Source organism: Nerophis lumbriciformis, linkage group LG03, assembly GCF_033978685.3.
Source record: "Nerophis lumbriciformis linkage group LG03, RoL_Nlum_v2.1, whole genome shotgun sequence".
Classification (NCBI taxonomy): domain Eukaryota; kingdom Metazoa; phylum Chordata; class Actinopteri; order Syngnathiformes; family Syngnathidae; genus Nerophis; species Nerophis lumbriciformis.
This window is the reverse complement of record NC_084550.2, coordinates 5,189,125-5,201,571: the sequence shown is the minus strand read 5'-3', so window position 1 is coordinate 5,201,571 and position 12,447 is coordinate 5,189,125. Positions and strand designations below refer to the sequence as shown.

The window sequence follows — 12,447 nt, the reverse complement described above, 5'->3', positions numbered from 1 at the left end:
TCTACGCAAGCAACCGCCAAGGTAAGCACCCGCCCCCATAGAACAGGAAGCGCTTCTTCTTCTACTGTAAGCAACCACCCGCCCCCGGAAGAAGAAGAAAAAACGCGCGGATATCACCGTACGTTTCATTTCCTGTTTACATCTGTAAAGACCACAAAATGGCTCCTACTAAGCGACAGGTTTCCGGTTCATGAAAAGACGCAATCTCTCCATCCGCACACGGATTACTACCGTATTTCACAGCAACTGATATTCCTGTGAACCGCACTGTGGATACAACGGGAGCACGTACGGTGAATATTCGCACCACAGGGAATGAGAAGTCATCCTTCACTGTGGTTCTAGCTTGCCATGCTAACTTCCACCCATGGTGATATTCAAAAGGAAGACCTTGCCAAAAGAGACCTTTCCAGCCGGCGTCATCATAAAAGCTAACTCGAAGGGATGGATGAAGAAAAGATGAGCGAGTGGTTAAGGTAAGTTTAAGTTTACGCGAAGAGGCCGGGTGGCTTTTTTCACGCAGCTCTGTCCATGTTGATATACGTATGTTTGTGATTGCACATTTGCGTACATTTTGGGAGTGAACAGAGTTGTTAGAACGCTGGTTTTTAATATATTATTAAAGTTTGACTGACCTATCTGACTGTTTTTTTGACATTCCTTTAGCGCAGTTAGATGCGGCTTACAACACGGGGCGGCTTATTGGTGGACAAAGTTTTGAAATATGCCGTTCATTGAAGGCGCGGCTTTTAACCCAGGGCGCCTTATGGTGCGGAAAATACGGTAATGAAAAAACTTATTTTTTATCACTGCAACCGTAACCCGGAATTGGTTGATGAAAACCGTACTAATTACGGGAAAACCGGAGTAGTTGGCAGGTATGTAATTATATGTTTTACTTGTGGTTGTATTGAGTTTGTGGACCCCAGGAAGACTAGTGGGTTGTTGTGGCAACCAGCTAATGCGGATCCTTAATAAAAATCTGAATCAAACCCTCCTGGTGTTGTAGGCGTTCGGATAATCGACATTTATTCTGCATATTAAGAAAGACCGAGACGCTAAATGGATTGCGAGCCCTATTCCGCTCACTTAACAGACGCGATTCACTTTGCACATGTTTAGTAGATCAGCTTTGCACGTGTTTTAGTGCCAGCAAACCTTTGGTAAATCGGGCCTTTTGTGTGCATGTACAACACTAAAACATTGTCACGGAACAAAGACAATTCCATGATCACTGATGTACACTTCTGTATTCCAAAAGGAAGTAGAGGAATAAGTCCACATTTATGTTGTCACCAGCCAATCAGTTACGCAATTAAATCCTGGGAGATTCTGGTAATATACATACAGCAGATCATTTTTTAAGCGTCTTCTCACATATGACACTTTTTACTTCTACTATTTGACGATCTTTTAGCGCAAAAATGGACTGCTAGCCCAGTCAATCGAGCTGGATTCGGCAGCGTATCTGGCAACCTCAGTCAGGGGGAGGGGGAGGGGACTACAGAATGTTGATTGTAATTGCAGTACCATTTCTGGCCAGATTATTACATATGGCTCCTTTAATACTGCGCAACCAAAGGGGTCATTAAGCTGAGTGCTTACTCATGTGCATGATCATATCTCTCTTTTCAACGTAGCTTTTGCCACAAACTGAACAACTAAACGGTTTTTCACCTGTGTGTGTCCTCATGTGTCTTACCATATCGGTCTTTTTCAAGAATCTTTTACCGCAAATGGAACAACCATAGGGTTTTTCTCCAGTGTGCGTTTTCATGTGTCGCACCATAATGGACTTTTGAGTGTATCCTTTCCCGCAAACTGAACAAATAAATTGTTTTTCTCCTGTGTGTGTTCTCATGTGTGTTACCATAGTTTCCTTTTGAGTGAATCGTTTCCTACAGACGGAGCAACTGAAGGGTTTTTCTCCTGTGTGCGTTCTCATGTGTCTTCCCACGTCTGTCTTTTTTATGAACCTTTTACTACAAACCGAACAACTAAAGGCTTTTTCTCCCGTGTGTGTGTTCATGTGTCGCACCATCATTGATTTCAGATTGAATCTTTTCCCACAAACTGAACAAGTGAATTGTTTTTCTCCGGTGTGCGTGCTCATGTGTATTACCATAGTTCCCTTCTGAGTGAAACTTTTGCCACATTCAGAGCAACTGTAGGGTTTTTCTCCTGTGTGTATCCTCGCGTGTCTTTCCATATCTCTCTTTTCAAAGAAGCTTTTGCCACAAAATGAACAAATAAAGAGCTTTTCTCCCGTGTGTCTATTCATGTGTTTCACCATATTTGCCTTCTGACTGTATTTTTTACTGCAGAATGAACAACCAAATGGTTTTTCACCTGTGTGTGTTGTCATGTGCCGAGTCAAATATGCCTTTTGACTAAAGCTTTTGGCACAAACTGAGCAGGTAAAACATTTTTTTCCGGTCTTCTTTTTGTTGTCCCTCGCATCATCTTCGCAGCCTGTATCGCTGCTGGAAGGTTCTTCAACCAAGTCTTCAGCCTCACTATCTGACAGTGGAGCTAAGAGTTTGTCTTTATAGTCTTCAGTCTTTTCAGAGACGACAGTCAGGGGCAACTTGGCGGGATCAGCCTCCTCCGACCGTAGACGATATTTTCTCTCCGGCATGATCCGCAGTTCCTCCTCTTCCTTTTTTACGTGGAGGAAATGCGGATTCGCCTGCTTTAGGGTGGAGATCCCCCCTTGCGGCTGAGGGGAATGTTCTTCTTGATGACCAATCAGCTGCTGGTCTTGTGGTTTGTCTTTATGGTCTTCAGTCTTCACAGTGTCAACAGTCAGTGGCAACTCGGTGGCATCGGCCTCCTTCGGCCCGAGAAGACACTCACCCTGAGTGACGCAGGGTTCTTTCTTTACCTCGTTAACGTGGAGGAAATGGTTACTCTCCTGCTTCAAAGTGGAGATCCCTTGCGTCTGAGGGGAATGTTCTTCTTGATGGACGTCTGCAGGACACAAACACACTTTAGCTCAGACATGATCCTTCTGATGTTACTCCTGGAATTCACTAAACATTTTATTCTATGTACTGTATGTGTGCTAGAGATGCGCGGATAGGCAATTATTTCATCCGCAACCGCGTCAGAAAGTCGTCAACCATCCGCCATCCACCCGATGTAACGTTTGAGCAGAACTGCACCCGCCCACCATCCGCCCGTTGTTATATATCTAATATTAATAAAAAAATTAAAAAAAAGGGTGAAAACTACGCGAATTGCACCTTGTGCAGACAAGATTTTTCGATCGGACACGGAGGAATTAGCGATGTAAAAGACCACGTTGGGACAAAAAAACACAAGTCTAATGCCGTTGCTAGCGATACAAGTGGAAAACTTTCAACGTTTTTCGTCGCCCAAACAGATTCTTTGGATGTGATAAATGCCGAAGTTTTATTTACGGAGGCAATAATTGAGCATGGACTTCCAATCGCACTGGCTGATCACATGGGACAGTTAATAATGTAATGCAACCTTTAAAAATCATTACGCGGTGATCGCGATCCCAAAAATAAACTTTTCTTGCATGATAATGTCCAGAAAAATTCGCTTTATATTACTATAGAGTCCTTTTAACGAATGAGTTTGATGGTTTATCACAAACCTTAAATGAAAGAAGTCCTTTGTTCTCCTGCACCATGCATGCGCAATCCTGTCGGCTGTATTTCACAGCACGACATACTGTAAAAAGTGTTTATACTATTTATACTTTCAATTAACAAATTGAAGTCTTGTGAAAGGTTGACAGGATAACTGGCATTAACTGTCAAAATAATTTCAAACTATTGAAGTTAGCTTACAGAATAAACATGTCAATCAACCCATATGATTTTTGCTGTAATATTTTTTATTTTGAAAAGTCACTGTGACTGATAGAAAAGTGATGGTTTTAGCAACATTTTAACCTGTCTGAATGCTAATAGTCATTTTGCGTCGGGGGGCGAAGCCCTGAACCCTCCACCAGGACTTTGTCCTGGACCTACCGGGGCCTGCGGCCCTTGGACCCTGGCTACTAGGTTTTTCTGATTTAAAAGTTGGCAGGTATGGTGAGGTTATAAAGCTTTTGCCTGTTAAAGAAAGGAGACTGATCCAATGCACAGACATTCGCGTGCCACGCTGTCACGACCCAGACGCACACCAGTGCGCAATCATATGGGACCCGCGCTGAGCGCACCTCCAAGCGCGTCTCGCTGCCGGCGACGGCCAGATATGGGCCCACGCTCCAGCGCCATCCATTTTCAGGGCTAGTTGATTCGGCAGGTGGGTTGTTACACACTCCTTAGCGGGTTCCGACTTCCATGGCCACCGTCCTGCTCTCTATATCAACCAGGGTGAGCCCCACCCCTTTCATGAGCGCACTACGCGCGGAGTGACCCCTGTTACGCGCCCCCGGCAACAGGGGTGGCAAGCAGGTAAGCTGCGCGGGCGGAGCGCGCGGAGTGACCCATGTTACGAGCCCCCGGCCACGGGGGTGGCGGGCAGGTAAGCTGCTTACCTGCTGCGCGTGACGCCGGCCGCGGCGAAAGCGGACGAGGCGGGGTGTCGGTGCGGTGGGCGCGGTAGTGACCCTGGACGTGCGTCGGGCCCTTCTCGCGGATCGCCTCAGCTACGGCTCCCGGTGGGGCCCTCTCGGGGGAAGGGGCCTCGGTCCCGGACCCCGGCGAGGCGTCCCTTCTCCGCTCCGTAAAAGTGTCCATCTCTTTTCTTTTTTTTTCTTCTGTTGTGGCATATGCAGCAGGTGCCTGCTCGTTTTTCGTATGTGGGTAACAACATTTAACTATGTATATATATTTCCGAATTGGTTTAACTGCCACCCGCAAAAAAAAAAAATACAAAAAAAATTAATCCGCCCGACCCGACCCGCGAGCGGATAAAATCTTAGTTTTTTTAATTTCATCCGCCCGATCCGCGGATAATCCGCGGACTCCGCGGTTGTGTCCGCAAACCGCGCATCTCTAATGTGTGCATAGTAGAGATATCCGATAATTTCGGCCGATAATATCGGAAATTATCAGTATCTGTTTCAAGAAGTAAAAAATATGACTTTTTAAAACGCTGCTGTGTACACGGACGTAGGGAGAGGTACAGAGCGTCAATAAACCTTAAAGGCACTGCCTTTGTGTGCCGGTCCAATCACATAATATCTACGGCTTTTCACACACACACAAGTGAATGCAATTCATACTTGCATACCTGCCAACTTTTGAAATCAGAAAAACCTAGTAACCAGGGTCCAGGGGCCGCAGGCCCCCGGTAGGTCCAGGACAAAGTCCTGGTGGGGGGTTCAGCTTCGCCCCCCCGACGCAAAATGATTACCGTATTTTCCGCACCATTAGCCGCACCTAAAAACCACAAATTTACTCAAAAGCTGACAGTGCGGCTTTTAACCCGGTGCGCTTTATATATGGATAAATATTAAGATTCATTTTCATAAAGTTTTGTTCTCGCAACTTCGGTAAACAGCCGCCATCTTTTTTCCCGGTAGAGCAGGAAGCGCTTCTTCTTCTACGCAAGCAACCGCCAAGGTAAGCACCCGCCCCCATAGAACAGGAAGCGCTTCTTCTTGTACTGTAAGCAACCACCCGCCCCCGGAAGAAGAAGAAGCGCGCGGTGCATGCTGGGATATGTGACGTTTCATTTCCATTTGTGTGTTTATGTAAAGACCCCAAAATGGCTCCTATTAAGTGTGTTGTCTGTCTAATTATAAATAATGCAGACGAGGCGTGTTAACTGAGTTCTCAACGTTTACTCACAGCGTGCTCATAACCACATTCTAACTCCCAGCATACAACAACGCTTCTCAGGGCTACCGCGCATGCTCGTCACTATCGTTGCATGCTGGGTAGTGTAGTTGTTATATTTGCTAGCTCATAACATCACATTAAGAGACACGCTTACGCGCTTAATTCAATACTCGCCGTCATTCCGGGTGGATTGACAAAAGACCTCCAGCTGCTAGATATTGGTGTCAACAGGGCATTCGAAGCTAGACTGCTAACTGCGTGGGAACAATGGATGACAGAAGGCGAACACACCTTCACTAAGACAGGGAGGCAGCGCCAGACGACGCCAACATCTGCCAGTGGATCGTAAATGCCTGGGCAGATATTTCGGTCACAACTGTGGTCCGAGCTTTCCGGAAGGCAGGATTCACAGAACTGCTGGATAACAGTGACACTGACTCCGATGACTTCGACGAGACGGAACCGGCCATTTTGGATCTCACATTTGCCCAACTTTTCACTTCGGACACCGAAGACGAAGGATTTACGAATGAAGAATAACTTCAGAAAGTGAGCGCTATGTTTATTTTGTGTGTTGTGACATTAACGTTCGAGCAACATTATGTTGCTATTGCTCTGCACTATTTTGAATTTTACTATGTTTGTGATTGCACATTTGCGTACATTTTGGGAGTGAACAGAGTTGTTAGAACGCTGGTTTTTAATATATTATTAAAGTTTGACTGACCTATCTGACTGTTTTTTTGACATTCCCTTTAGTGCAGCGTAGGCGCGGCTTATAGTCCGGGGCGGCTTATAGGTGGACAAAGTTTTGAAATATGCCATTCATTGAAGGTGCGGCTAATAACCCGGGGCGGCTTATAGTGCGGAAAATACGGTATTAGCATTCAGACAGGTTAAAATGTTGCTAAAACCATCACTTTTCTATCAGTCACAGTGACTTTTCAAAACAAAAATATTACAGCAAAAATCATATGGGTTGATTGACATGTTTATTCTGTAAGCTAACTTCAATAGTTTGAAATTATTTTGACAGTTAATGCCAGTTATCCTGTCAACCTTTCACAAGACTTCAATTTGTTAATTGAAAGTATAAACACTTTTTACAGTAAACAAATGGTAAAACAGTACTAAACAATTCCATTAAAAAAAAAATTGGTGTCATTATTAACTTTCTGTCCAAGCTTGTATAATCTACTGCCTTGTTCAATTGTAAAAAATATTCTGTGCCTAAAATTCACATTTCTATCACAATTATCATACTGTAAACATGGTAAGCTAACTTCATTAAAATTAATAGTCCTGTCAATAGCATGGAATTACAATTCAAACGTAGTTTTTTTGTAAGCCTTTCAAAAGAATTCAAAATATGAAAAATTAATGAAAATTAATTCAAGCCATCAGACACTTGAAAAGTGGCACATCACATCTCTAATGTAATCATTTGAACTTTTCAACAGAAATAGCACTGCAAAAATATTAAGGACATACTTCTGTATTTTGGTAGTTATGCTGTCAACATTTAACAAGATTTCTTCAACTTGGACTTGAAAGCATAAATAGTACAAACACTTTTAACAGTATAACAGTACTAAACAATTCCAATAGATAACATTGGTGTCATTACCTTTTTGTGGCTAAAATCATTACCTTTTTGTGGCTAAAATCCAAAAACTTCGGCATTTATCACATCCAAAGAATCTGTTTGGGCGACGAAAAACGTTGAAAGTTTTCCACTTGTATCGCTAGCAACGGCATTAGACTTGTGTTTTTTTGTCCCAACGTGGTCTTTTACATCGCTAATTCCTAAAGGCCAAGTCTATTTCCCCGTCTGTGAGGTCATCAAAACAAAAATGGCTGCTAGCTACGGTGGTCGAGAAAGGTCATAATCAACGCAAACGTCACAAGACACTAACATTAATCACAACACAACAACTTTCAGCGACAGCACAATTGCAAAAAGCCACAGCAAAGACAAACAACACAATAACACAAAGCGGAAAAACACTACTTTAAGCCACAAAAGACGCGACTGACACAACGGGAGTTGAGTTGAGTTTGAGTTTATTTGGAACATGCGTGCATACAACATGATACATCACAATTTCCAGTTTCTCTTTTCAACATGTTCGAAAAGGAGTAGGAAGAAGCAGAGCTTATTTAATCCTACCCCTTTTCTTTTACCGTATTTTCCGCACTATAAGGCGCACCTAAAAACCACACATTTTCTCAAAAGCTGACAGTGCGCCTTATAATCCGGTGCGCCTTATATATGGGTTAATATTCATATTAATTTTCATAAAGTTTAGGTCTCGCAACTACGGTAAACAGCCGCCATCTTTTTTCCCCGTAGAAGAAGCGCGCGGTGCATGCTGGGATATGTGACGTTTCATTTCCATTTGTGTGTTTATGTAAAGACCCCAAAATGGCTCCTATTAAGTGTGTTGTCTGTCTAATTATAAATAATGCAGACGAGGCGTGTTAACTGAGTTCTCAACGTTTACTCACAGCGTGCTCATAACCACATTCTAACTGCCAGCATACAACAACGCTTCTCAGGGCTACCGCGCATGCTCGTAACTATAGTTGCATGCTGGGTAGTGTAGTTGTTATATTTGCTAGCTCATAACATCACACTAAGAGACACGCTTACGCGCTTAATTCAATACTCGCCGTCATTCCGGGTGGATTGACAAAAGACCTCCAGCCGCTAGATATTGGTGTCAACAGGGCATTCGAAGCTAGACTGCTAACTGCGTGGGAACAATGGATGACAGAAGGCGAACACACCTTCACTAAGACAGGGAGGCAGCGCCAGACGACGCCAACATCTGCCAGTGGATCGTAAATGCCTGGGCAGATATTTCGGTCACAACTGTGGTCCGAGCTTTCCGGAAGGCAGGATTCACAGAACTGCTGGATAACAGTGACACTGACTCCGATGACTTCGACGAGACGGAACCGGCCATTTTGGATCTCACATTTGCCCAACTTTTCACTTCGGACACCGAAGACGAAGGATTTACGAATGAAGAATAACTTCAGAAAGTGAGCGCTATGTTTATTTTGTGTGTTGTGACATTAACGTTCGAGCAACATTATGTTGCTATTGCTCTGCACTATTTTGAATTTTACTATGTTTGTGATTGCACATTTGCGTACATTTTGGGAGTGAACAGAGTTGTTAGAACGCTGGTTTTTAATATATTATTAAAGTTTGACTGACCTATCTGACTGTTTTTTTGACATTCCCTTTAGTGCAGCGTAGGCGCGGCTTATAGTCCGGGGCGGCTTATAGGTGGACAAAGTTTTGAAATATGCCATTCATTGATGGTGCGGCTAATAACCCGGGGCGGCTTATAGTGCGGAAAATACGGTATTAGCATTCAGACAGGTTAAAATGTTGCTAAAACCATCACTTTTCTATCAGTCACAGTGACTTTTCAAAACAAAAATATTACAGCAAAAATCATATGGGTTGATTGACATGTTTATTCTGTAAGCTAACTTCAATAGTTTGAACTTATTTTGACAGTTAATGCCAGTTATCCTGTCAACCTTTCACAAGACTTCAATTTGTTAATTGAAAGTATAAACACTTTTTACAGTAAACAAATGGTAAAACAGTACTAAACAATTCCATTAAAAAAAAAATTGGTGTCATTATTAACTTTCTGTCCAAGCTTGTATAATCTACTGCCTTGTTCAATTGTAAAAAATATTCTGTGCCTAAAATTCACATTTCTATCACAATTATCATACTGTAAACATGGTAAGCTAACTTCATTAAAATTAATAGTCCTGTCAATAGCATGGAATTACAATTCAAACGTAGTTTTTTTGTAAGCCTTTCAAAAGAATTCAAAATATGAAAAATTAATGAAAATTAATTCAAGCCATCAGACACTTGAAAAATGGCACATCACATCTCTAATGTAATCATTTGAACTTTTCAACAGAAATAGCACTGCAAAAATATTAAGGACATACTTCTGTATTTTGGTAGTTATGCTGTCAACATTTAACAAGATTTCTTCAACTTGGACTTGAAAGCATAAATAGTATAAACACTTTTAACAGTATAACAGTACTAAACAATTCCAATAGATAACATTGGTGTCATTACCTTTTTGTGGCTAAAATCATTACCTTTTTGTGGCTAAAATCCAAAAACTTCGGCATTTATCACATCCAAAGAATCTGTTTGGGCGACGAAAAACGTTGAAAGTTTTCCACTTGTATTGCTAGCAACGGCATTAGACTTGTGTTTTTTTTGTCCCAACGTGGTCTTTTACATCGCTAATTCCTCCGTGTCCGATCGAAAAATCTTGTCTGCACAAGGTGCAATTGGCGTAGTTTTCACCCTTTTTGGAACGGATAATTATTCCCGGATAGGCTTTTGAATATTCTTCACGGAATGACTGCAGTTTTCTTTTCGGTTTAAGACTCGTTTGCGATTTTTCTCCGGCTGATTCCATGATCGTTCGCTCGTTTGGAAACAATGGCAACTGCTTGGCAGCGGTGCTATAAATAGCCTCGCTCGTGGCATTCGGAATGGCTCGATAGGAAGTTACGGGAAGCAGAGTCGATTGTCATTGTTGTTACGCGATTTCATGAATAAAACTTAAAAAAAAAAAAATAATTTAATTAATGAAAAACCGTATTTTTTATCACTGCAACCGTAACCCGGAATAGGTTGATGAAAACCGTACTAATTACGGGAAAACCGGAGTAGTTGGCAGGTATGGTATCTGTTTCAAAAAGTACAAAATATGACTTTTTAAAACGCTGCTGTGTACACGGACGTAGGGAGAGGTACAGAGCGCCAATAAACCTTAAAGGCACTGCCTTTGTGTGCCGGTCCAATCACATAATATCTACGGCTTTTCACACACACAAGTGAATGCCATACAGGTCACACTGAGGGTGGCCGTATAAACAACTTTAACGCTGTTACAAATATGCGCCCCCCCTGTGAATCCACACCAAACAAGAATGACAAACACATTTCGGGAGAACATCTGCACCGTAAATCAAATCAACTTTATTTATAAAGCACATTTAAAATTTACCACAGGGGTAGCCAAAGTGCTGTACAATGGGCAGGTTAAAAGGTAATACGAGTACCGAGCAAACACAACACAACACAAACAGAACACGATACAAAATAAATAAATAAAATAGAATAAATAAAAACAGGTTCACAGCAGGTGTATTATGGGGCGCCATAACAACATAAACACAACAGAACAAATACCCAGAACCCCTTTGCAGCACTAACTCTTCCGGGATGCTACAATATACACCCCCTACCACCCCCCTCCACCTCAACCTCCTCATGCTCTCTCAGGGAGAGCATGTCCCAAATTCCAAGCTGCTGTTTTGAGGCATGTTAAAACAAATAATGCACTTTGTGACTTCAATAATAAATATGGCAGTGCCATGTTGGCATTTTTTTTTCCATAACTTGAGTTGATTGTTTAATGCATTCAGCGGGGCATCACAACAAAATTACCGTATTTTCCGCACTATAAGGCGCACCTAAAAACCACAAATTTTCTCAAAAGCTGACAGTGCGCCTTATAACCCGGTGCGCTTTATATATGGATAAATATTAAGATTCATTTTCATAAAGTTTAGGTCTCGCAACTACGGTAAACAGCCGCCATCTTTTTTCCCCGTAGAAGAAGCGCGTGGTGCATGCTGGGATATGTGACGTTTCATTTCCATTTGTGTGTTTATGTAAAGACCCCAAAATGGCTCCTATTAAGTGTGTTGTCTGTCTAATTATAAATAATGCAGACGAGGCGTGTTAACTGAGTTCTCAACGTTTACTTACAGCGTGCTCATAACCACATTCTAACTGCCAGCATACAACAACGCTTCTCAGGGCTACCGCGCATGCTCGTAACTATCGTTGCATGCTGGGTAGTGTAGTTGTTATATTTGCTAGCTCATAACAGCACATTGAGAGACACGCTTACGCGCTTAATTCAATACTCGCCGTCATTCCGGGTGGATTGACAAAAGACCTCCAGCCGCTAGATATTGGTGTCAACAGAGCATTCGAAGCGAGACTGCTAACTGCGTGGGAACAGTGGATGACAGAAGGCGAACACACGTGACGTTCACCAAGACAGGGAGACAGCGCCGGACGACATACGCCAACATCTGCCAATGGATCGTAAATGCCTGGGCAGATATTTCGGTCACAACTGTGGTCCGAGCTTTCCGGAAGGCAGGATTCACAGAACTGCTGGACAACAGCGACACTGACTCCGATTACTTCGACGAGACGGAGCCGGCCATTTTGGATCCCACATTCGCCCAACTTTTCAATTCGGACACCGTAGGAGAAGAATTCGAGGGATTTATGAATGAAGAATAACTTCAGAAAGTGAGCGTTATGTTTATTTTGTGTGTTGTGACATTAACGTTCGAGCAACATTATGTTGCTATTGCTCTGCACTATTTTGAATTTTACTATGTTTGTGATTGCACATTTGCGTACATTTTGGGAGTGAACAGAGTTGTTAGAACGCTGGTTTTTAATATATTATTAAAGTTTGACTGACCTATCTGACTGTTTTTTTGACATTCCTTTAGCGCAGTTAGATGCGGCTTACAACACGGGGCGGCTTATAGGTGGACAAAGTTTTGAAATATGCCGTTCATTGAAGGC

General features: G+C 42.6%; 1 protein-coding gene across 1 annotated transcript in view; it reads right to left on the bottom strand.

The window, feature by feature from the left end:
• Positions 1-784: 784 nt before the first annotated feature.
• LOC133578132 (uncharacterized) overlaps positions 785-12,447 on the bottom strand; it is a 32,214-nt gene continuing 20,551 nt past the window's right edge. The window contains exon 2 of the mRNA XM_061932312.2: positions 785-2,970. Within this exon, the coding sequence (XP_061788296.1) occupies positions 1,589-2,970 (1,382 nt within the window). The 3' untranslated portion in view covers positions 785-1,588. The remainder of the gene's footprint in view (positions 2,971-12,447) is intronic.